This window comes from Acipenser ruthenus, chromosome 3, assembly GCF_902713425.1.
Source record: "Acipenser ruthenus chromosome 3, fAciRut3.2 maternal haplotype, whole genome shotgun sequence".
Taxonomy (NCBI): domain Eukaryota; kingdom Metazoa; phylum Chordata; class Actinopteri; order Acipenseriformes; family Acipenseridae; genus Acipenser; species Acipenser ruthenus.
Window position 1 is genome coordinate 20,751,798 of NC_081191.1, and position 23,644 is coordinate 20,775,441.

The 23,644-nt window shown below is 34.7% G+C and overlaps 1 protein-coding gene across 3 annotated transcripts in view; it reads right to left on the reverse strand.

The window, feature by feature from the left end:
- The window catches only part of csmd3b (CUB and Sushi multiple domains 3b), a 472,577-nt gene that overhangs the window by 164,341 nt on the left and 284,592 nt on the right, over positions 1–23,644 (reverse strand). For all 3 annotated transcript variants that reach the window (XM_059012706.1, XM_059012705.1, XM_059012704.1), the window contains exons 11-14: positions 20,807–20,910; positions 19,906–20,018; positions 4,449–4,631; positions 3,510–3,836 (exon numbers count right to left, since the gene is read on the reverse strand). In XM_059012706.1, the coding sequence (XP_058868689.1) occupies positions 3,510–3,836; positions 4,449–4,631; positions 19,906–20,018; positions 20,807–20,910 (727 nt within the window). The remainder of the gene's footprint in view (positions 1–3,509; positions 3,837–4,448; positions 4,632–19,905; positions 20,019–20,806; positions 20,911–23,644) is intronic.

Sequence of the window (23,644 nt, forward strand, 5' to 3'; positions counted from 1 at the left end):
GATAAAAAAATAATAATAATAATTATGAAAAATAATATTAAAATAATTAAATAAAGCTATTCATTGTTTATATTATTCTACAGGCATCTTAAGCATAACTGTTGGTTGTCTACTTTAAGCAGAGAGGAACAATTTCAGACCATTTTAATGTGTGGGGCAGATAGTCAATGGGGTGTGACAGAGAACATCCGAATTACCACATGTTCATTATTTGTAGGATATTCTGTATAATAACAAAAGCAGTACTAATAATACTTTTAAAAAATACATTTTACATTTTGTTTAGCCTGATACTAAGCAGTAATAAACACCACAAGACTACCCATTAACTTGTAGAATATCTTTACTATTTACCTTGCTTACCTGTGCTTTATCACAAGTTCACTGTGATTTTACGGTGCTTTACAATGTTTTACCATGCTTTTACCATGGTATACTGCAGTAAGCATTTAACCCACCCAGTCATTCTTCATTGGTAGTAAATGGAAAACATCTGACTTGTAGGATGGGTTTCTCATTGAAAGCTTTCTCAAGTCTTTAAAGACATTCGACGTAGGCATTAATACACGATACAGTGGTGATAAATATTACTGCTAAAAACTGAACCAATGTTTTTTAAGGTTCAGTTTTGGACTGTGTCACTTAGGCTGCTTAAAGCCATTTAATATCACCGCTTAAAGCATATCTTAAGATGTTCAAGTACAGGGGCTCTCGAGTGGCGCATCCAGTAAAAGCACTCGCTAGAGTGCAGGATGCGCTCTATAGCCTGGACGTCGCCGGTTCGAGTCCAGGCTATTCCACAGCCGACCGTGGACGGGAGCTCCAGGGGGCGGCGCTCAATTGGCCGAGCGTCACCCGGGGGGAGGGAGGGTTAGGTCGGCCAGGGTGTCCTTGGCTCACCGCGCAGCAGCGGCCCCTGTAGTCTGGCCGGGCGCCTGCGGGCTTGCCTGTAAGCTGCCCAGAGCTGCGTTGTCCTCCGACGCTGTAGCTCTGAGGCGGCTGCACGGTGAGTCTGCAGAGTGTAAAGAAGCGGGCGGCTGACGGCACACGCTTCGGAGGACAGCGTGTGTTCATCTTCGCCCCTCCCGAGTCAGCGCAGAGGTGGTAGCGGTGAGCTGAGCCTAAAAAATAATTGGGCATTTCAAATTGGGGAGAAAATAATAAAAACTAATTGGCAACGACTAAATTTTTTTAAATAAATAAATAAATAAATAAATAAATAAATAAATTGAAAAAAAAAAAAAAAAAAAAAAGATGTTCAAGTACATTAACTTTAAAGGGCGTCTACACATGGGACAATGACTGCTCTTCTCAATCTACTATAAGCTGAGACGATCCGTGAGGTGTATTACACTTGTTTACGGTGGTGTATGGGACTCATTGTTCCTTAAAAACTCAATGCTACGACTAACTACTTTCTGAGCTTATTTAGTATCATTCACATGCAGCTCTACAAGGTGTCAAATAATGTAGTCTTAACCTCCTGGTGTGTACCTCAAGACAACAGCCTTAAATTCACTTTAATCAAAGAGGATCAACTGATGAATGCCATGTGAAGGAGAAGCTCTGCTGGCAACAGGATAAGCTATTTAAAAACAAACTGATGTGACATGTGTCACAACTAATATCATTTTAATGGTGTTCAGTCACACCACCTTTGAAAACCTGTTAATGACAGTATCTAACGCAAGTGTCACTTTATAAATACACTACATTCACAATGTTAGTAATTACTTATGCCTTGTCCAAACAGAAAGCAGGCCTTTTTGGGATAGTTGATAATGTGCTGAAACATGGAGTTCATATTAAACAAACCATATAAATATAAACCAGTCTGTATAATACACTGCACATAATATATATAAACCTGAAATGATGCAACAGGGTATCGTCTTGTTTTTTTTTTTTTTTTTTTTTGTATGCTTCTGCGCAATAAAGATTCTTAAAATGACTATTATATTGTAGTAAAAGTTTTATAAACAAGTTTGTCAAAAGCATAGCAAAGTGTAAGTGTTGGCAAGCATGATAAGGCAAAAAGAAGTTTGGTAAATTATGCTGTTAAATATATAATAAGCATGGAGAAAGTATAGTAAACTGCAAAACTATTTCTTGTTGAACATGTAGGATGTAATTAAAAAGCAGGTGAGTTTTCTGTATAAGACAGAGTGTATAATTAAAGTCCCCATACATCATTCTACGATTTTGTGTTTGTGTTTGTAACTGTGGGAGTTACGATTTTTCATTGAATGTTAGTGTTGCATATCGTTTCCATGATTCGTCTGTTGCAAGCCTGCTTTATTATAACAGGAGAGGTTTATGGAGGCCCACATTTTCTTCGGTTTTCAGCTATCCTTTTTATTTTTGTTTACATATTGTTTCAGTACCAATATTTTTTGATGAGCCGCCATCCGTGGTGATGCTGTGCATTTTTTCAATGGGTTGAACTTGTGGTTGACCACTCAGAGAGCAGCATCTCTGCCTGCCATTTTATAAATATACAATTTTAAACCTAATCATGGTTCCAAGCCAAACATATTTCTATCATAACCATATTTCTTACAGTGACCATAGAACCATAATTAAGAACATATTCAATAAAGTATAAACCAGAATTGTAAACAACTTTCAGACTATTGCTGTATTAGTATGCCAGACACAGGCAATTGCAAAATGGATTTACTGTTATTGAAATTTTAGATAGCTAGAAATCCATGGTTCCATTTTGCTGCCAGGAAATAAGGAATAGAAAAAAAACACTGATAGAGGAAACAAGTAACCTGTATAATCCAAACAGATTTAAGTAATTTGACTCTTGCATACCTTTTCATTAAAATAATATGTCTGCCTTCAAATGGAATTTGATACATATAATACAGATAAAGTCTGCCACGGATGCTGCTGGTTCTAATCCAAATTTGGAATCCAGGGAAAATGTAAAAAGGATAATATCTATCAACTGTGTTGTGTGCTGACTTGCATAATCTTGCCTCCCAGTAGTCATTTTTGTTCTTTTTAAGAAAATAACAAATAAGTGTGTATGTTTATGCTTCACTTTCTCTGTAAGATGTCTGCATGTGTATATATTCAAAAATAATTTGATGTTATGATAAATACAACAGTATTTATGAATACATTAAAAAAAGAAAGTCCACATATATTTTAGTCTGGCCAAGGCAACAGTTGAAAGAATAGTCTCACATGAATTTCTGGAATTAGAACCTCAATCTGAATGCTATTGTGGACATCTTTGTTAATACACAGCAGTGTTCTAGAAGGTGCTTGTGCTTACTACTATAAAAGGCATTTTGGATGGCAAATAGAACTGAAGATCAGTTCCCAAACTCAGTCAGAGCACCAAATAACCTTAACATAAAAATAATTTTAAAAAAAAACTACTTGAGTAATTGTAACTACTTAGATTGCAAAAATCATAAATACAAGGGGAAATAAAAGAAAATTGAATTTATAGCTACTTACTCTTTAAATGTAGGTATTAGAGACATACTTACTGCTGTATGTGATGTTAAATCCTCGTCCAGACATTGAATGATCTGCTTGAAACTCTAAGCGCAAGATGTGGCTATTACTGGTGAGGTGAGAAGGAACCTCAGCACCGGTGAAGGTGCCCAGCACAGATGAATCAGGTAATTCTCCATCTTTCACAGCCAAGAAGTCAAACTGAGATTCCAAGTCAAAGTCATTAAAAGCAAGGTGAATTCGACTCCCTGGTTCAGAGATGATAAGCCAAACACAATTCATGTTGTTGCCGTAACCTTCTGGGTAATCTGGAGATAGAACTGTTCCCATGGGTGCAGTGAAGTTAGATAAACAAGGGACTGCAAGAACAAAAAAGAAAGTATTTTCTTTAACAAGTTCTTACACTTTTACTCTTAACAGAAAAAAAAAACAGTAAAACAGAAACACCTTGTTAAACGATTAAATGATGGCAAAATGTTCTTTGCTCACATCTTAGTTAAAATTGGTAAAACACTTAAAATAACCACAAAGGGGACACATTACTCATTAGAATAGTTTTCAGCATTGAATAATTGAGAAATAGGCGTTACTTGGCATACTTCTTCAGTCCTGATATAGGGATATTTGTTCAGTCAGATTCTCTTTTGCATATTTTGCTTGCTATATTTTATAATCCCAGTGCGAATAGCTTTCATAACAACTCTAAACTATGTGATTCTGCTCTAATAACTGGTGTTCCAATAACAGACAACAGGGTGAAGTTAAAGCATGTGCAAGGAGAGAGTTCCCTTAAGGCACGAAGGAAAATCTGCATGTAAATTGTATTTAAACTGGAAAGTCACACAGAAAGATTTATAAGAAGCAGTTATTAAAATGTAATACAGTGCTTCATTGTTGAAACTTAGTAAAGAGGGAAAAACTGTACTTTTTATTAACTACTGTTAAAAAAAAAAAACTTTTGTTTTACTCACAAATGCAGATTGGTATATTTGCTGACCACTGGTTGTTATTTTGACAAACAATTGACCTTTCTCCAATAAGTTCAAATCCAAACTGGCATTCAAATCTTAGACTGTCCCCATTTGAGAATCCATTGCCTTCTCGGATACCATACAAAGGTGTCCCCGGATTTCCACAACTCTCCTTTTCAATTTCTGTTGGAATTAAAGTAAAATTAAAACTTAGAGCATCCTAAACACATTCTGGATAATGACTAAAGATTTAAACAAACTTTTAAAATAGCATCATTCTCACAAGTCCCTTATTGATTTGCTGATAATATTTTTGTTTTTCAAACTTTATTTTCACTTTCAATGAAAAACTATTTCCCTTACACAGTGCTATAAATGTGAAGGAAGTGCATGTTTTTCTCTTCTGTTTTTCTTTCCTTTGTTACAGTTAACAAGACCCTGTGAGGTCACATATTGGATTAGATTCTAAAAGTTCTCTACTCCAAATGTGTATTATCTCAATGTTGTGTGTGTTTTCATATCTGTTTAGACTGATCATCTCTGATAGTCTAGGAGCCAGAACCCATTATTTCAGTTTTTGTTTTTCGGCAGTATATGTTTATTTATGTGGTATCAAAAGAAAGCCAAACATCTCAAGAATAATAATAGTTCACATGTATTCTTGACAAATAAGTTCCAGGGCTTTATTTTGGTCTTCAGCAGACTCCCCATCTCACAATACTTGTGTATTGCAAATCTTGGGTTAATAATTGTTTATCGCACACCATCCAAAAAAAAAACCAAAAAAACAAAAACTTGGTATATATTGTAAACCGGGCTGCACTCTCCACCCAGAACCAGACACAGAACTTGAATATTCAGCGCTTAAGAGTACTTTTATTAATACAAAAATAAAACAAAAGGGACACACAGTTACTGTCTTTTGTTACACTTGAGCACACAATAAAGCAGGCTTCTTCACACAGCAGCCTCGAGCAGACTGCTTGCTCTCTATATATACCCTGCACCTGGCTCTAATTTACAATAATAGCCCGGTGCAGGTGACAATTAACAAATAAATACTAATTAAACAATTAAACAAATACATGTTTCTGGTAGGGAGGATCTTAACCCCCCTCCCTGTCTTGTTTATATATATATATATATATATATATATATATATATATATATATATATATATATATATATATATATATATATAAGAAAAAAGAAAAAAAGAAAAGGACATTTCAGGTACTTAAAAAGGTAGAATAATTGAACTTCTTAAAGCACTGTTTTTTTGTATTCAGCCAATGAAGGACTTGTAGTCCGAAACGTCCTGATAATTGATTTTTTAATCAATTATTCTACCTTTTTAAGTACCTGAAATATCCTTTACTTTTTTCTTATTGATCATTTTGGTACACAGCAGTTTTCCTTTTTCTCAAACTTTATATATATATATATATATATATATATATATATATATATATATATATATATTTAAAATGCCAACCATGGAAAGGGCACAGTTGTCAAACTTCTCTGAATAATCTCAATACAAGGGTAATCGGATTATACTGTTTATACTCTACATTTTATACATACACACCTCCAGACTGTAGCTGATAGACCTCTTAAATCTCAGCAGCAAGCCAAACTCTTGGTACAGCTCAACCAATAAAGCCTTATCTTACAGTCCTTAATGCTTCTGGTCAATGTGACAGATGTAGCCAGATTCTCATAATGGGACTTTAACCCAAGATGTTTGTCAACCAAACACAATAACATGTGTGTCTTGATTCCACTGACCTAAATGTCTCAAACACTACAAACAAGCCATATGTTTCTAAAATACGGGAATACGTTTTTAAGTGTTATATTATACATGTATATGGCTTGTATGTTCAGGTCTGTGTATTTTAATGCATTTTTCATTTTATAAGTAACATATTTTCCATTTATTATTTGTTTTACAAAAGATGACAGCCAAGTTCGTAAATATAAATTCAGACACAGTAATTTGTTACGCTTTGAATGAGGCATATTTTAAATCAATGTTTGACCACTAAGTACATTGTTATTTAGGTTTTATTCATGTCTGACTATAAATAAATAATACATTGCAGGCTGACATCATTTTGGCTTGTCTGATTTCCAGATTATGGGCTACATCTGACCCACACTGCATTATGTCTCTGGGCAAGACAGTTCCAACTACTCTTTTAGGTTTTGGATAATACATTAGCATGGTTATTTTGGTAAATTTTGTAATATGCTTTACCATACCTCTCTGGGTTTTACAATGCTTACCCATGCTTTACCATGCTTTCACTGTGCTTTATTACACTTTGCCATGCTTTGGGAAACTTTTATAAGGGTAAGAATGTGGTTAGTATACCAGTGTCCATACACCATACAATCAATCAATCAATCAATCAATCAATCAATCAATCAATGCTTTATTTATATAGCGCCTTTCATACAAAAAGTATATCAAAACAGAAGAAAATCGAGATAATACATTTGCATAGAAATTAAAGAAAAACAGAGTTTAGAATTCAGTTTAAAAATGCTAATATAAAAAAGTAAGTTTTCAATTTTGACTTCAAGTCATCACCTGATGTAGCACTTCTGATATGAGGTGGCAGTGCATTCCACAATCTGGGAGCACAGTGACTAAAAGCTCTCTCTCTCCCTTCCTTTTTGTGCACACCAAAGGCCTGCATCAGCTGATCTTAAATCACGAGAAGGTATATATGTGACTAGAAGCTCCTTTATATAATCTGGTGCCATACCTTTAAGTGCTTGTGGCAGGATGGCTTGGTGGTGACATCAGACCAAGAAAAGCACGTATTTAATAATCAAAAGTTTAAACAAAAAACAAACACTGCACACAAAATAAAAGGCACGATGGCCAACACAAATAATACTCAGTGACAAACACAAACAAGAAACGTGCTAGTTTTTAGATATATTTTCGCTTACGTTCCTCCTCTGAACAACCTAACCCGGTCAGCAAAAGCTGCTGTTTATATCGTGCTTGAGGGATTAACCACATTCTGCACAGGATTTCTGATATGCGTGGTCGACAGCCAATTTGTCAGTAAATCATTAGTGGCCGACCAAGCATTCTCATGAGATTAGCTGGATGGGGAATTTTAACCCCATGAATGCTGTGAAACAACAATAACAACATATAATTTTAAAACAAACACAAAACAGTACATTTAAATAATAATACCAAAAATAACACAAATAAACACAGGGGCATGGTGTACCTCGTCACAGTGCTTTATATATCAGAAGTACAATTTTAAAATCAAAATCAATGGGAGCCAGTACAGCGAAGCCAGCACAGGAGTTATATGGTCTGTGAGAAGCCCACCAGCTGCATTCTGCAAGCAATTTATGGTGTTACCTGGAAGCCCAGCAAAAAGAGCACTGCAATAGTCGAGAAGGCATAAAACCATGAATTAGTTTCAGAATCAGACAATTACAGAAATGACCTAATTTTAGCAATGTTTTGCAAATGGTAAAATGAAACTGGTGACATTGCGAATATGCGACTCAAAAGATAAATCAGAGTCAAATAAGACCCTACATTTTTCACTTCCGTTTTTATATTTGTGGTCAAATTGCCCAGATCTATTTTTACAGATGTTGTGGCTTCTATTTGCTGCTGAGAACCTAATAACAGAACCTCTGTGTTATCAGAGTTTAACTGTAAAACATTTTGGAACATCCACCTCTTCACATCAGTAAAGCATTCAGATAAGGCTGATACCGCCAGGGTATCATCAGGCTTTACAGAGATGTAGAGCTATGTGTTATAGGCATAGCAGTGAAAGTTAACACCATGTTTACGGATTATCTCGCCCAGCAGTAAAATGTACAAAGAGATAAGAATGGGTCCCAGTGTAAAGCCTTGCGGAATGCCACAGGCAACCCATGAAAATCCAGACAGAGTCTCCTAATGAAACAGATTGGTGTCTGTTAGTGAGATATGACTTGAACCATTTTAAGACAATACCGGACAAGTCAACCCAACTTCTGAGATGATCAATTAAAGCACTATGGTCCACTGTATCAAAAACTGCACTTAAATCTAAAAGAACAAGAATAGATACACAGCTAGAGTCTGCACTTAACAGAACATCATTCACCACTCTGATGAGCGCAGAACAGAAACCTGACATTTTTCCAGCACTTTGTTACAAGAAATGAATTCAGCTAGTTTGCTACTACTTTTTTTAGAACCTTAGCTAGAAATGGCAGATTTGAAACAGGTCTGTAATTGTTTAAAGCAGTAGGGTCTAGGTTTGGTTATTAACTATATTTTTTACATCCAACATGAGTTCTCTTAAAGTGGAGATTTTAATATAGTATAAACTTTGAAATACAATTATTCGTGGAATCTCAAGGTACTAGTAATACAACTTCAGTATATTACAGTAGTAAGATATTTTATAATGAATGGAGAAGTACTTCAGATATAACTTATTGAGTAATCCTGCTTTTTTACACCTGAAGCCTGACTAAACTGAAAACTTAACCTCTCTAAAGATACTGCAGGTAGGGTGCAATATATCAAACTAATTCACCATAACTATACACCAACATTCACCTGGAGGAATGAAAAGGTGACTCATTCACAAAGCTGTAAGTCTAGAATCTGTTTTAAAAATAATTTACAACAATTTACCAGTGCATGTATGTTTTTTCATTGTTTGTGTTTCAGAAGGCCACATTCGAAACATGCTTAGACTTTATAAGCAACTATCTTAAATCATGTAAATGTAAATTTAATATGTACTACTAGTAAAAACAAGCATATATGATTAATGAAATCAGGGGCCACTTTACTAGATTTTCAAGTGGTGATTTGTTCATTATTATTCATTGAGAGGAACGGTAGTTCCTTGCGCCAAGTTATCAGCGAAGCGCGATAACTGCCAGACTCTCTATACAGCAAGGATAGTTTGCGTGTTTTCAAGGTATTGACGCAGCAAAAGTAAATCAGCCAAAAGCACCATTTCACTTTTAATTTGTAGTTCCCAACACTCTTAGGTGAAATGTAGAAAAAAAGTCAATACCTGTCATACAGTAAGAGAAATAAGTCACCAAAATAAGGTAAAAATGTCGTCCTTCTTAATTCTTCTTTTTCTCCCAACGCATTTTTTTGTAGACCCCAGGCACTTTTATCCACGCATATGTATATTACAGGACATCTGAGTTTAATCACAATTAACTTGCTTTGTCAACATGGAAATATACTAGGGAACGCATTTATTTTGACGTCTGTATCATCTATATTAAATGATTTAATGATATTTTAAAATGGATTAGTAGCACATATGGCACACAAAAAAATTATATGTTATGTTATATTATATGATTTATTTCTGTTTTAAAATTGAACATTTGCCTGCAAAAAAGAAGTCTGACATGCATTGAAACTATAACCTTCAGTTTGCAGGCGTGTTGTGTTACTGTCAGTGATACACGATTAGTTGAGACAAGCAGTATTTTGAAAGATGAAATCAGCCAGCGGTACTTATTGGCGCAAGGAAGTACGGTTCCTCTTGATACTGGATGATGAGAGTAATGCTATTTGTGGTCCCCTCTGGACAAAAAGGAACATACATTTTTTCTGAGAATTAGCAATACTGAAGGATAGCCTATCTATTTGGTAAAACTAAAACATTAATAAATATTGAAATAAATGAATACATAAATCAATACATAGACATTTTTCTTTCTTTGTCTATCTTGATATTTATGTATTTCTTTTTAACTATCATATAAATACTGCCATCTAATACTGTACGAAATGAAAATAAATACTCAGCAGTTCTTGTTCAATTGTATATTAGTGAAGATTTTTGTACATAAAGATCACCATGCTTTCATATATATATATATATATATATATAAAGGCAGGATTTGAACCCTAACTAGTCATACTTTCACTCCAACCACATAACCGCTATGCTACACAGATTCACATCTTAACCCTTTCTACTGACCAGGCTACTATTTACATTTACCCTATCCAAACAGCAACACACTGCCTCAATATAGGTTGAACAATTTTGCTATTCCCGTAATGTGTGTGTGTGTGTGTGTGTGTGTTATACGTAGGGCTTCTGTTTTTCAGGTTTAATTAATTGTATTTTTCGGTGCTTATTTTTAGCTATTTTCGAGTTTTATGTAAATCGATTTTTTGGGGCTTTCGTTTTTGATATACTGTATTAAATTAATGTTTTCGGTTACTTTTCAAAATGCTTGAGTGTTTTTTGTGTGTGTGTGTGTGTGTGTCAAAATATGTATAGTAACTCGACAGTACTTGTACACTTAAGTTGAACCTTCTTTCCTTTGCTGTCTTCCACAATGAAATCCCTGTGGTCACAGGCACAGGCTCTTCTGGGGTTTTTGTGTGTAGACATTTTTGTACATTTCACCACAATTCTGTTTTAAATCCTCTGTGTCTTAACTGTAATACAGCTTTAAATCCCACTAACAAGCCTCCATCCTGATTGTAATCTCGTTTTAAATCTCGCAAGCAGAGTCTCCAATAGAAATGTAGGAATGTGCTGTCACTCAGTAGTTGGGGCGGGTTTAAAGGTGTTTATTGGCTATCCACCGATTTCATTTTTTTTGTATCAGGGGTGTTTTATCAGGTTTTATCGGTTAAAACCAAAAATCAAAAGCCCTAGTTATAAGTGAAAAAATAAGTGATATCTGAAACAAAAACACATTGGAAATGTGAAAAAACGCCAAGTTACCAAAAGTGCCCAGCCATTTACAGTGGATATATCAAAAACACAAGCCAAGTTTCAAGAAACCATTGGGGCAACCTTGCCCAGCTCAAAGCAAATAGGCACAACTGTAAAACCGATGGGGGCCAAGGTTCCCCCAATTGTTCCTAACTTGGCTTGTGTTTTTCAAGCACAATAAAAGTGGATCAAACTTGCATGAAAAACACAAGCCAAGTTAGAAGGCAACCTTGGCCTTTCTTACAATTATGCCCATTTGCTTTGTGCTCGGCAAGGTTGCCCCAATGGTTTCTTGAAACTTGGCTTGTGTTTTTGATATCTCCACTGTAAATGGCTGGACCCTTTGGGTAACTTGGCATTTTTTCACATTTCCAATTTGTTTCATTTATTACCACTTCATACTATTAATCATATTCTTAGCTGTGCTATATACTATGCTGTGATGAACAACACTTCCTGTTCAACAAATAATATCAGATGCTAAATCATACTAGACACTTTTTAATGTTAAGTTGTTTTTTATAATTCTCGTAAATGTTAAATATTGTACACCACATTTCTTTTTTATATTGTCCTTCTTATTCTTGCACTGTGACAGGATTGATAAGTCTATTTACTGCAGAGAATGGTTGGTTTTGCAGCATTCCACATGCAAGCTGGAGACATTACAACCAATTAGCTTGTTCGGAGCTCCCTAAATAATATATCCTGTCTCATCAGCAGTCTGACTCAGACAAATGTGCTCTTAACTAGGGTGCTGTTCCACTCAGACAAAATAGTAAGAGAGCTGAAGCAGCGCAAGAGACACATGTGGGTGCTCTCCAGGGTGCTGAATCAGCTGAGTGACATGTACGGAATTTATCTTTATGCTCAGTTGTAAATGAAATTATTATTATTATTATTTATTTCTTAGCAGACAGAAATATGCACATATCTACATTCATATTAGCATGAGCTGCATGATTTGAAGATCTTACTATACTAGAAATGGTAGCTTTGTATGTAAGCTTTGACACTGATGTAAATAGCACATAATATCAATGAGAATTTTAAAAAATGTTAAAAGTGTATTGTTGCATCTGGCATATAAACTGACCAAAAGGAATACACATTATATTTTGACTTAAGATTTGTAAAGAGATGCAGCTTGGAGTGAAAGGTGTTAGAGAAGCACCCCCCCCCCCCCCCCCCCCTGAGCTGTCTTCATAATCCTATGCCCTAATGCCCAGAACATAAACAGAGAAGGATTTTGCATTTAATTAAAAAATAATATTTCTAGCAACTCTCTTTGTCTTAAATAAAATTCCCTACTTCCAGTAGTATAAGTAGGATGTCTATCATATTTTACATTTAAAGTGTAAATAAATCTAAAACATTTACATTAAACTTTATATAATCTTAGTGACAGGACCTGAGCCCCCGTACCTTGTTTATTGTAGATATTTGCTAATATTTCATTCCATTCTTGTTTAATGTCCAAAGGAGTGTTTTGTAGGGTTCCCATGTTGTTGCATCTAGTTGTATCTTAGATCTAGCCATTTCTGCAAAAGACTACTCTTGGCTGATTGAGGAAATGAGGCGTGGAGGTTGATTATTGTTAATTGAATCCTGTGCATCACTACTATTTACTAAAGTGTGCCTGTGGCATAGTGTCCCGCGGAAAGGCAGGTCTGCGCCCTTTGAAATATGAGGCAGACACAGAACTGCAGTTTAAGTGTTTTTGCACACTTTTAATCATCAAATAACAAATAAACAAAACACAGGAACAGAAAAAAAAAACGGTTTAAACAAAACACTACTCAAACACATTTAAAATGTGTTATCCCGGTGCGCTCTTTGGCTCTTTCCTCTACTCTCTCCATGGGCAGCAGTGTGGAGTAGTGGTTAGGGCTCTGGACTCTTGACCGGAGGGTTGTGAGTTCAATCCCTGGTGGGGGGACACTGCTGCTGTACCTAGATTGCTCCAGTAAAAAACCCAACTGTATAAATGGGTAATTGTATGTAAAAAATAATTTGTAAAAAAAAAAAAAAAAAATGTAATTGTATGTAAAAATAATGTGATATCTTGTAACAATTGTAAGTCGCCTTGGATAAGGGCGTCTGCTAATAAATAAATAATAATAACTGTACTCTCTCCAACATGCTCGCAACAAACAAACCTCTTTGTTCTCCTTTTATACCATGTGTCTAGGAGGGGAATTGACAATTAGCCATTAAATCAACCACTACCTGGCCACATTGCACATTCTACCATTCACTCTCAATCAAACAATTATTTATTCAATCAAACAATCAACAATCATGTGGCTTTGCAAACAGTGGCCATCTTGGTTAAAGACTGTCTCTTCACCAAGATGGCCGCAGGCCACCAAACTCTCACTAACAGACACACACACACACACACCCCCACCCCCACACACACCCACACGGGCACCTCATGTGCACAGTCTATACTCTGTCACAGTGCTCTATACCTCAATTATAGCCCCAGGTCTCCTTCTTATGCTAAAACTACCAGTACCACTGATACTAAAATGTTTACCAGTACATTGCATACTTAAGTGCAGCCCTGGTGTTGTATTAGTTTAGTGCAGCTACAATACAGATACAGTATATCTATGGGCTACATCTTTCAGAAATGTTGTGCTACTATTAGTGTTGCCACCTTGCCCCATAATTCTGGAACGCTGCGAGACAGAACATTATTTTGAAGTTGCCTTTAAACTGAAGGAAATCAACAAGTGAACTGAGTGCTAAACCTTTGCTAAATTGATTCTGTTGATTAATTATGCAGCATGACAATTAGGCAGCATGACAATACAATAATAGCTTTTAACAAATTAAATAAATAAATAAGTATCATCATCAACATTTATTTATTTTATTAACAGTTTTAAAAATATATATTTTAAAGTTTCTTTATAGTTTCTAATTGTATATCGCCTTCTACCGCTCAAATCATAAATACTGACCGACTGTTCACTATTCCTGAAACCAGATAGCGTGAACACCTGATCAGTGTTATTATTTAATTGGGAGAGGCAGTGTAAATGTATTACTAATTAACAGGATATAAATAGCAACTTTTACATATTGATAACTGAAATACTAATTTTACAAAATAAAAAAGTACCTTGAATAAATCAACATACGTTTATTCAAGATGCTTTTTTATTTTGTAAGATATGCATTATCACAATGATTCGGATAATTAAGAAGTCGTATAAATTAAGCAAGTGTTTAGTGTTCAATTCACGTGTTTATTTCTTTCAGTTTAAGGGCAACTTAAAAACAATGTCCCGTCCCAAAGTGTTCCAGAATTATGGGGCCAGGTGGCAACCCTAGCTAAAACTAATACTAAACTAATAAAGCTAATACTAAAACTATGCCCAGGAGCGGCTGTTACTGGCTAGCATTACTGTTGTGGCACTGACATGAGAGTTTTCACAGCTTGTGAAAGTCATGTGTTGCAGTGCTAGCTGTGGAAACAAAAAACTCAGCTTTGCATTCATTTATTTGTATTTAAGTGATTCCTGCTTTTTCATGTCCATATAATTTCGTCACTCCTAAACTAGTGAAACACTGGCAACGAATCAGGTACAAGTTTGGCATAATCCTTGTTTTATCAGAGAATGCTTTTCAATTTCTTGATTGATCTAACTGCATGCTTTATGAGATCCAATAGCAGGAATAAACCTCATTGAATTAACACATGTAATGACGGTATTAAAAAGCAAGCTGTAGTGTTATTGATGTGTACTATATGCAACATTGTTTGGCAATGTTTTTCCAACTTTAAATGTTTACAATTGTCTCTCCTGGTCTTTTTTATGGGTAACATTTGTATCTACTCCTTAAATTCTGAGGGATTTATACACTGAGAGACAGTCTACGTGGCTACACCTGAATCACTTACATTCATGAGGGAAACTGACAAACAATTTGTCACTGATGTTAATTTATTATGAAACCTCATGCTGAGGGAGATAATCAGCGATAAAAAATGTAGCTCATATTAAATGAGGATAATTCATGCTTGAAGGTTGGAAACCTGTTACATTATCTAATCTGAGCATGTACTGCTAAAAATAACTGACTGTAATGTTTTCTTGATAGGGCTCAATGTATGTCATTTATTTTCAGTCTTATCATGGAAAGAAGAATTATTTCATCAGCCTGTTAACAATTTTCCTAATACTCACTGTATTATTCTTTGTTAGATGCACTATATCGGCTGAAAGAAACACCATCCCTGACACTACATTAGTAGGCACCAGGGACAACATCTTACAAAATATTATTTCATACATGCTGTTATCAGGCGCACAATGCCAACATTTTTCAACAGATGGCAGTGCTTAATAACAGTAAAAAAAAAATAAATAAATAAATAAATAAATAAAAACTGCAACAGAAGAAGTCTGGGTAGCCAAACGGAATACCAATTGCAAGCACAATCAGAACAAACATCAATAGAAATGATTAAATACTGAAATAATTCAACTGGATTGTTTATATCGAAATAGCCATACACATATAAACATCAACAGAGCAGAAACTGCTAGGCAAGCATACACACTGAAACAACGGAAAATGTATTGCAGCAAGAGTATTATAAATGCAGCGAAACTCAAAGACGACATTTAGCAAATTAAAAAAGTTCAGCGGGTAGAGTGTAATAAATACCTTTACAACTGAAAATGAAATACACAAGGTAGAGATTGTAGTTGCTGCATCTCTTGTGGTAGCAGGCCTACACTTTTGTGGATGATATTTAGATTATTTGTGTCAAGGTCTTGCATCTAACAGTTTTATTGAATACACCCAATGAAGAGGAATGCTGGAAAAAGTATCAAATATACCTCATGTGCTACTATAAATCCAGAAATATCTGCAAGCCTTTTATTATGCGATTTTTGCGAATCAAAAAAAATCGCAAACATTTTTAGCGCATATATGAATGCTTCCAATATATAAATTTCCAATGGTTGACTCATACGAAATTCATCCAAACCGCTAGAGGGCGTAAGTAGCCTGCTCTTACTGCATGTGTATCTAGTGAGTTCTAATGAAGCGTGACTGGAAAACAGGCCTGACTGGAGAGTAATGTCACAAAAATCTATTTTGTCCTGGGCCAAAAGGACCCCTCTACTCATCCTGGCCTTCCTGATCCAAATGATGGTTCCGACAAAGACTTATCAAGCATCTGTAAATCAAGCCGTCATTGAAATACAGCGAAGCAAATCTGGAGCTAAACGAGGTCCGTTCAACAGCACCACTGGTGAGAGTCGTGCTAAAATCGGGCGCTATGCAGCTGAAAATGGGAACTCAAATGCAGCTAGAAAGTTCTCCCAAGAACTAAAAATCTAACTAAATGAAAGTACAGTAAGAAATTATATATATAAACTGTACTTAACTGTTTTAACTTTGGTAAATATGTTCTAATTGTATTTCTGTTGATTTACTATGATATCAGAATTTGCATTCAGTTCTATTTTGGAGTTAATATTGCATTAGAAACAGTTTTGGTTGATTGATTTTTTAATTAATTTTCCTGTCAGTAAATTATATTTTGTATGCAGTATTGTGTGTCTTTTTCTTTCTTTCAAACCCTGTGATAACCTATCGTGTTACATTAGCCTATGTGTAAATGCACTGCATAAATGCACTAAAAATGTTTTATTTTATTTATTTTTATTTTTTGAAGGCACATACAGTAACCATCATCAGGTCTTCGTCTTGTACATACAGTTTTATGAAGTAGTATACAACTTTCAGGGCAACAGGTCGCCAACATTTCTGGAGCAAAATTGGTCTTCTGGGTGTAATTCGCCAAATATTTTGGCTGCAAATATTTCTGGATTTACAGTATCTACACATTGAAATTGTGATGAGCGCCCTCTACCAGTAAATGGTGGTAATGTGTTCAGCACATCAGCAGCTCCAGATACTAGCAGTAGGAGCACAGTAATGGCAAACGGTTCAGGATTTTTAATTTTGTTAATTTTTTTTAAATACATGGTTCCTGCAGCTCTCAGCTGAGCAAATGTAAGACCTTTTTAAGACTTTTTAAGACCAATCTTTAGAAAATTTAAAACCCATTTTCACATCAAGTATACCAAACGTAAATACTAAAATTGTGACTAGTTCAAATAACATCTAACAATTATTTATTCAAGCTGTATGTAAAAGAATTGTAAAAGAATCAAACATTTTGATGCTAGTACAATACATACAGTACCAATGCAATGATAACAGTTGATGACAAGGGTTATTGTTCAATCTTTCTTAAATCAATAGAGCAGCAGTTCATTCCAGGTGATCAACAATCAACTCAAATCTATGAAATCTTAAATGACATTAAGAGCTGTCAAAGCTGAAAAAAACAGCACTCTCACATGACCTACGTTCTGACACGTTAAATTAAATATAGTTTGACAATACATATATATATATATATATATATATATATATATATATATATATATATATATATATATATATATATATATATATATATTACAGTATCATTATTCGTATCTATATAATTGAAAGCATACAGTAATGTATTCTGAATATGTAAGTACATGTGTGTATAATAGGACCGTGGATATTGCTAATGTCATACTCTGCAAATTCCAGCATGAGAACTTATACTTCAGGGACATATACTGCACAAATGTTCAATATTGCGATAAAAAAAAAAAAAAAGTTTATAACAGTTATAACATTAGGCTATAGCAATGTCAATATTTATTTCATTGACGTCTGTGCTCTCAACCAACTCGAGTCGAGGTGCATCCAAAATAATAAAATCGAATCTGTTCAAAAAGCGCAACACACTCGCTCCTAGTACAAAATATTTATTAGATTAAAAGATTGGCGTGGGAGATTGGCCGTCAAGCGGTCTTCAGATGCATAATTTGAAGACTTTCATAAATATTTTGCACTACGAGCGAGTGCTGCGCTTTTGAACAGACTAGAATACAACTTTAATAGAACACAACTTTAATAGTAGGCTACTACAAGTTTGTCATAGGTTTAAATATGCAACAACGTAATCTACATTCTCTTTATTTCACACACACACAGACGCGCACCCCTCCTCCTCGTATTTTGAATAAATTAGCAATACAAGCATACAGTAGGGGTTTGAAAGGGATATCGAATACGAGTGACTGTAGAACTTGATTCTAATGAGAGCACACACTACCACACACAATATCTGCTTCGGCGTTTACAAGTTATAACAATTATTTACTTAGGTAGCTGAAGTTCCAAAGGAATTTCCCACCATCTTTGCTCCTTCAATGAGCGATCATGATAGGATATGTCACTTATGTCAAAGACGGGTGTTCCTGCCACATCTCCACCATCCTTTCCTCAATTTTGAGGCTCCACACCTTGCGGGGCACAACATTTCTCTTTGTCGCCATTGCTGCCAGCTTGTCCTATTGGCTACTGGCAGTATTCGTCAAGAAATCGGCCCGTAGCCCCTCACACATTTCATGAATTGCTTTGTCGGGGACTAAAATTTTCTGACATATTAAAAATGTGTCGGGACGTCGGGAGATCGCAGACGCCACTCATCTAATTTCAAGACACTGATCATTTTTTATTTTTCGGGATAAAAATGCAGCTCTGCCTCGGAGGTGTCAATCACCGGGCTACGTGTATCCCGGTTACAAGTAGTAGTACATAGACTTTCTGATGATCTGCATTGGTGTATGTGCTTACTACATTTCACTTCATTTGACTGAGTCCTTTGTGTGACGAGTGTGTACTGATAATACTTCTTTGGTTCGGTAAATTAATAGAAGTCAGTGATGAAAAGTGTAGTCGGTTTATAGTCAAAATCTACATCTTGAACATTCACTGTGCCTTGTTTGTGCTGATATTTTCGAGTTTATTTGTTGTATGTTTTCATTTACTTACAATCACGTTTGCTAGCGATCATTGTTTAGGGTACGGGCGGTTTCTTATTTAATACTCGGATACGCATGGCAGTTTTCAGAACTTGATCAGACTCTGGTATCGTGTTTTTTATTTTTATAGAAAAACATAATTTAAGACCTTTTTAAGACCTTCAACTGAAAATCGTTCATATTTAAGACCTTTCAAGGCCTTAAAAATTGAAAAACTAATTTAAGACTTTTTAAGGATCCGCGGGAACCCTGTAATAACAATTACATTGCCATAAGTTACGGCAATCACTAGATGTCCTGTACTATACATAAGCCTTATACCACAGGCTCAGAAATGTTATTGACTGCTTTAATGAATGTTTAAGGACTATTTTTCAGCTATTTTATATAGGATTTGCAAAGCACTGTTTAGTATGAGAGAATGTTTAAAAGCCCATCCTTAAAATAGTCCTAGTTTTGTGATTAGTGGGCCCAAATTTCCATTTGCCATTTCTAGGGACTAGTATAGGAAATTGTTTTATTATGGATGTAATAAACTGGGAAAAATGCATCTTTACATAATCGATATGAAGCTTCTTCAAAATCACTAAATCTGCACCTTAATTTAAAATCATTCTAAAAGAAATGGGAACTGTAAAACATTAAACTTTAGAACTTGTAAATAAAATGCACCGACTGTATACAGTAGACTACACATGGCTCACAATCAGGCTTTTTACAAGGCAGTATTTCATTAAAAAGGAAAAAAAAATAAAAAACATGCTTGTATATTACCTTTATAGTTTATCTTGAACCCAATTGATCCAACACTCTCATCAGCTTGAAGATGAAGCCACATCTGATTGGTCATGCTCACTATTAGGTCTGGCACAAAGCTGCCTGTCAGACTACAGCCATAACAAGGAGGAAATATGTTATTAAATATAGAACAGAATTTGAAGCCGCCAAATATACCAACAGTGTTAAGAGGTTCTTGACCTGTTTCAGTTATTGAATGTCCCAGCCTGACATTAATAATTTAAAGAGAAACTTTATATGATCTTTATATTTATATTTAATTCCACCAAATATGTCCCCTCTAAGCATGGGGTTTGCTTCTAAAAGCTTAATTCTTGAAATGAGGTATCTTAAAAATGGCCAGCTCTAATCTATGTACTCTCTTTGAATGGATACACATGAGGAATATGCAGGCTAATCATATAACAACTTGGCTTATTAAAATACATGTGATTAGTTGGATGCGAGCCAATGTACATTGCCAAATCAATCTAATATAAATTGTTTGTTTCCATTTACCTATGCAACCTGTAAAAGAATATATATATAAATGTAGTGTACAAAATTGAAGACATATGAAAGAAAACATTTTTTAAAAGATGTACAAAAAAAGTTTAATAGATTAAAAAAATCTTTTATTTTCAGGATGTTTCGGACAAAAGCCCTTCTTCAGCTGTTTAAAAAGAAAAGAATGGAATTGAAAATAGAATTGAAGAATAGAAAAGAGTTTTCTTTTTAAACAGCTGAAGAAGGGCTTTTTCCCAAAATGTCCTGAAAATATATATATATATATATTTTTTAAATCTTTTAAACTTTTTGTGTACATCTTTTAAAAAACGTTTTTTTCATATGCCTATTTCTTTCCACAGTATAATGTAAAATATCAAAATTCACTTACACTTGTAGCACCTTTCCAGGGTCACCAACTTCACCTCCATCTCCAATTGTTAATGTGTCATATCCAATCTCCAAGTCAAATTCTTCAAAGTTAATTTGGATTACCTATTGTTCCAAAGAACACAATTGTAAGTTATGTATAGAGCCCCGTGAAATTATTATCTTTAAATTTTTAAAATTTTGTTTTATTTTCCAAATTTAGTTTTATTACAGTTATACATTAATAAAACAACTAAAACAGATGTATATCAATAGTAGTATATCATGTTTTAACAACATACATATTTTTTATTAAACATTATCCACTTTTTTTTAACATTTTGATATAAACAGACCTCGCATAGAAAAATATTTTAGTTACCATAATTTCTCATTAGCAGCAGTGACGGTAACGTACAGTCCCCCACTCTTTAATTAACTGCCTATTTACAGTAAATACTGCCCATGCCCTCTATAAAAATACAATAAGATAATATATATATATACACACTGCCCTACAATTGTGGGGCCAACAGGTACATGCCAAGTGAATATTGCAGATGTTAAATTACAGTAATTAAAGAAGATATGGAGCATAACATCTAAACAACTAAGACAGTTGTGGTAGCTTGGCTTTGGGGAGCAATTCTATCAAGGAGTCTATCTTATATCTTATATAAAATCTCATACATTTATTTACCGAGCAAATTTTTTCTCTAAATTATTTGCTTCATTTAAAAAACAGAAACTTTCAATGGAAACCAATATTTTATACTTGCCAATGAAACCAAATACAGAGCTGTTAATAGCTCAGGCAACCAGTTTAAAAGGTTACCATTAAGTGTGTGAAAAAACAGATATTCACTCAAGTGACTCAAGTGAGCAGTTCACAAAATGACCACACACACTGTGAATCCCTCACAAACACACAGACAGGGCACGGGCCCTGTCACTATATACATTTGTTTTGCACATTAGAAGAAATATATTTAGGGCTAAAATACTGCAGGTCCCAGAAGCCTGAAGGCTAAATGGGAATCACCTGGGTGCACTTAATTATTGTTTAACTGTTTGTAATTAATGTATTGTGGGTGTGTATAAAAGCTTGTCTTTGTCTATGTTAGTGGTGAGCTGTGAAGTAGGAGTTTTGTAAATTCTGTGAGTTAGATCCCTTGTCTGCTGGTTTTCATTACAACTGAGTTTTCAATTACTTAATTGAACCCTTAATTGAACAATTCATTAACTTAATTAGACATTTTGAATTGTTTTCAGCTTTAAAACAGTTGGAGATTTTAAGTCCACTAGACAATCTTATAACTTTTGTAACTTGAGAGGTGAAAGTAGGAAAGAGAGATTGATGTTTACATTCCATTGAATTTACATTGAATGTAAACATCAATCTCTCTTTCCAACTTTCACCTGAAGAAGAGAGCTTGAGGTCTTGACAGCTTGTGATTAATTATTATTTAGTTAGTCCAATAAAAGGTATCACATTTTCTTCCCTGCGTCCATCATACACCAATGGAAATGTATAATTTCTAAAAATTTCTTGAAAATAAAGAATTATAGGAAAACATCTTTTATAGCAAAATTTAAAAAGTAACAAGAAATAGATGTCTACAATTATTTAATCCAGCAATTTTTTTGCAGAACTCCTAATTCAAAAGTATTCATACCATGACAAGGAAAATGAAATGAGTAGCTAGTTGAGAAACCTTTAGCAATAATTTTACCTCTTTTATACAATGAGGATATTTATCAGTGAGCTTTTGGTATGATTCTTTAGTGATTTTTGACCATGCTTCAACACAAAATTGTTCCAGTTCATTTAAATTCAGAGGACTTCTCTTGTGCACAGACTTCTTCAACTCATACCAAAGATTCTCAATCAGATTTAGATTGGGACTTAGACTAGACCATTCCAGAGCCTTGATTTTATCCTTCTTTAACCATTCTGAAGTAGATTTTGATATGTGCTTTGGATTGTTGTCGTGTTGGAACGTCCAGTTGCACTTTAAACCAAGTTTTGTAGCAGAGGGTTTCAGATGATTGGTCAATATCTTTTGGTATGCTATGGAATCCATTTTACCATGTATTGGAACTAAACTTCCTGTACCATTAGAGGAAAAACAGCCCCATAGAAAGATATTACCACCTCCATGCTTGACATTAGGTATGGTGTTCTTTTCTTTGTACGTCTCACCAGACTTTCTCCCGACGTAACGACTATCAGCATGACCACATAGCTCGATTTTTGTTTCACCACTCCATAAAACCTTTGACGATAACTCATATGCATCATTCAAATGCCGTTATGAAAACTTTAAGCAATTGTCCTTGTGACGTTTTCCTAAGAGTAGCTTTTTCTTTGGCCTGCGACCATTGAGACCTTCACCATGCAACCTATGGTTGAAATGGAAACACCAGTCCCACTTGCAGCCAATTCACTTTGAATATCTTTGACAGTCAATCTCGGATTGTTATTAACCTTCCTCACAATTCTTCTACTTGTTTTTGGTGAAAGGACCTTGTGACAGCGTTGGGACAGTACCATAAGTTTTATACTTGCTGATAATAGAAACAATAGTTGAAACTGGGATACTCAAATGCTTGGTCATCTTCTTGTATCCTTCTCCAGCTTTACAACAATAAATAATTTTCTGCCTAAGGTCTTCAGATAGCTCTTTACTTTTTCCCAATATTGACTTATTGGTAATGACAGCAATCATCCTATGCCTAACCCTTTTATACTCTCTAAGAATGTTCACCTACAATCCAGCATTTTCTCATCTTTTCTAGAATTAGGTTCTGCATTATCATATTGAAATTTCTATCACCTTGTAGACAATACTATAATAGC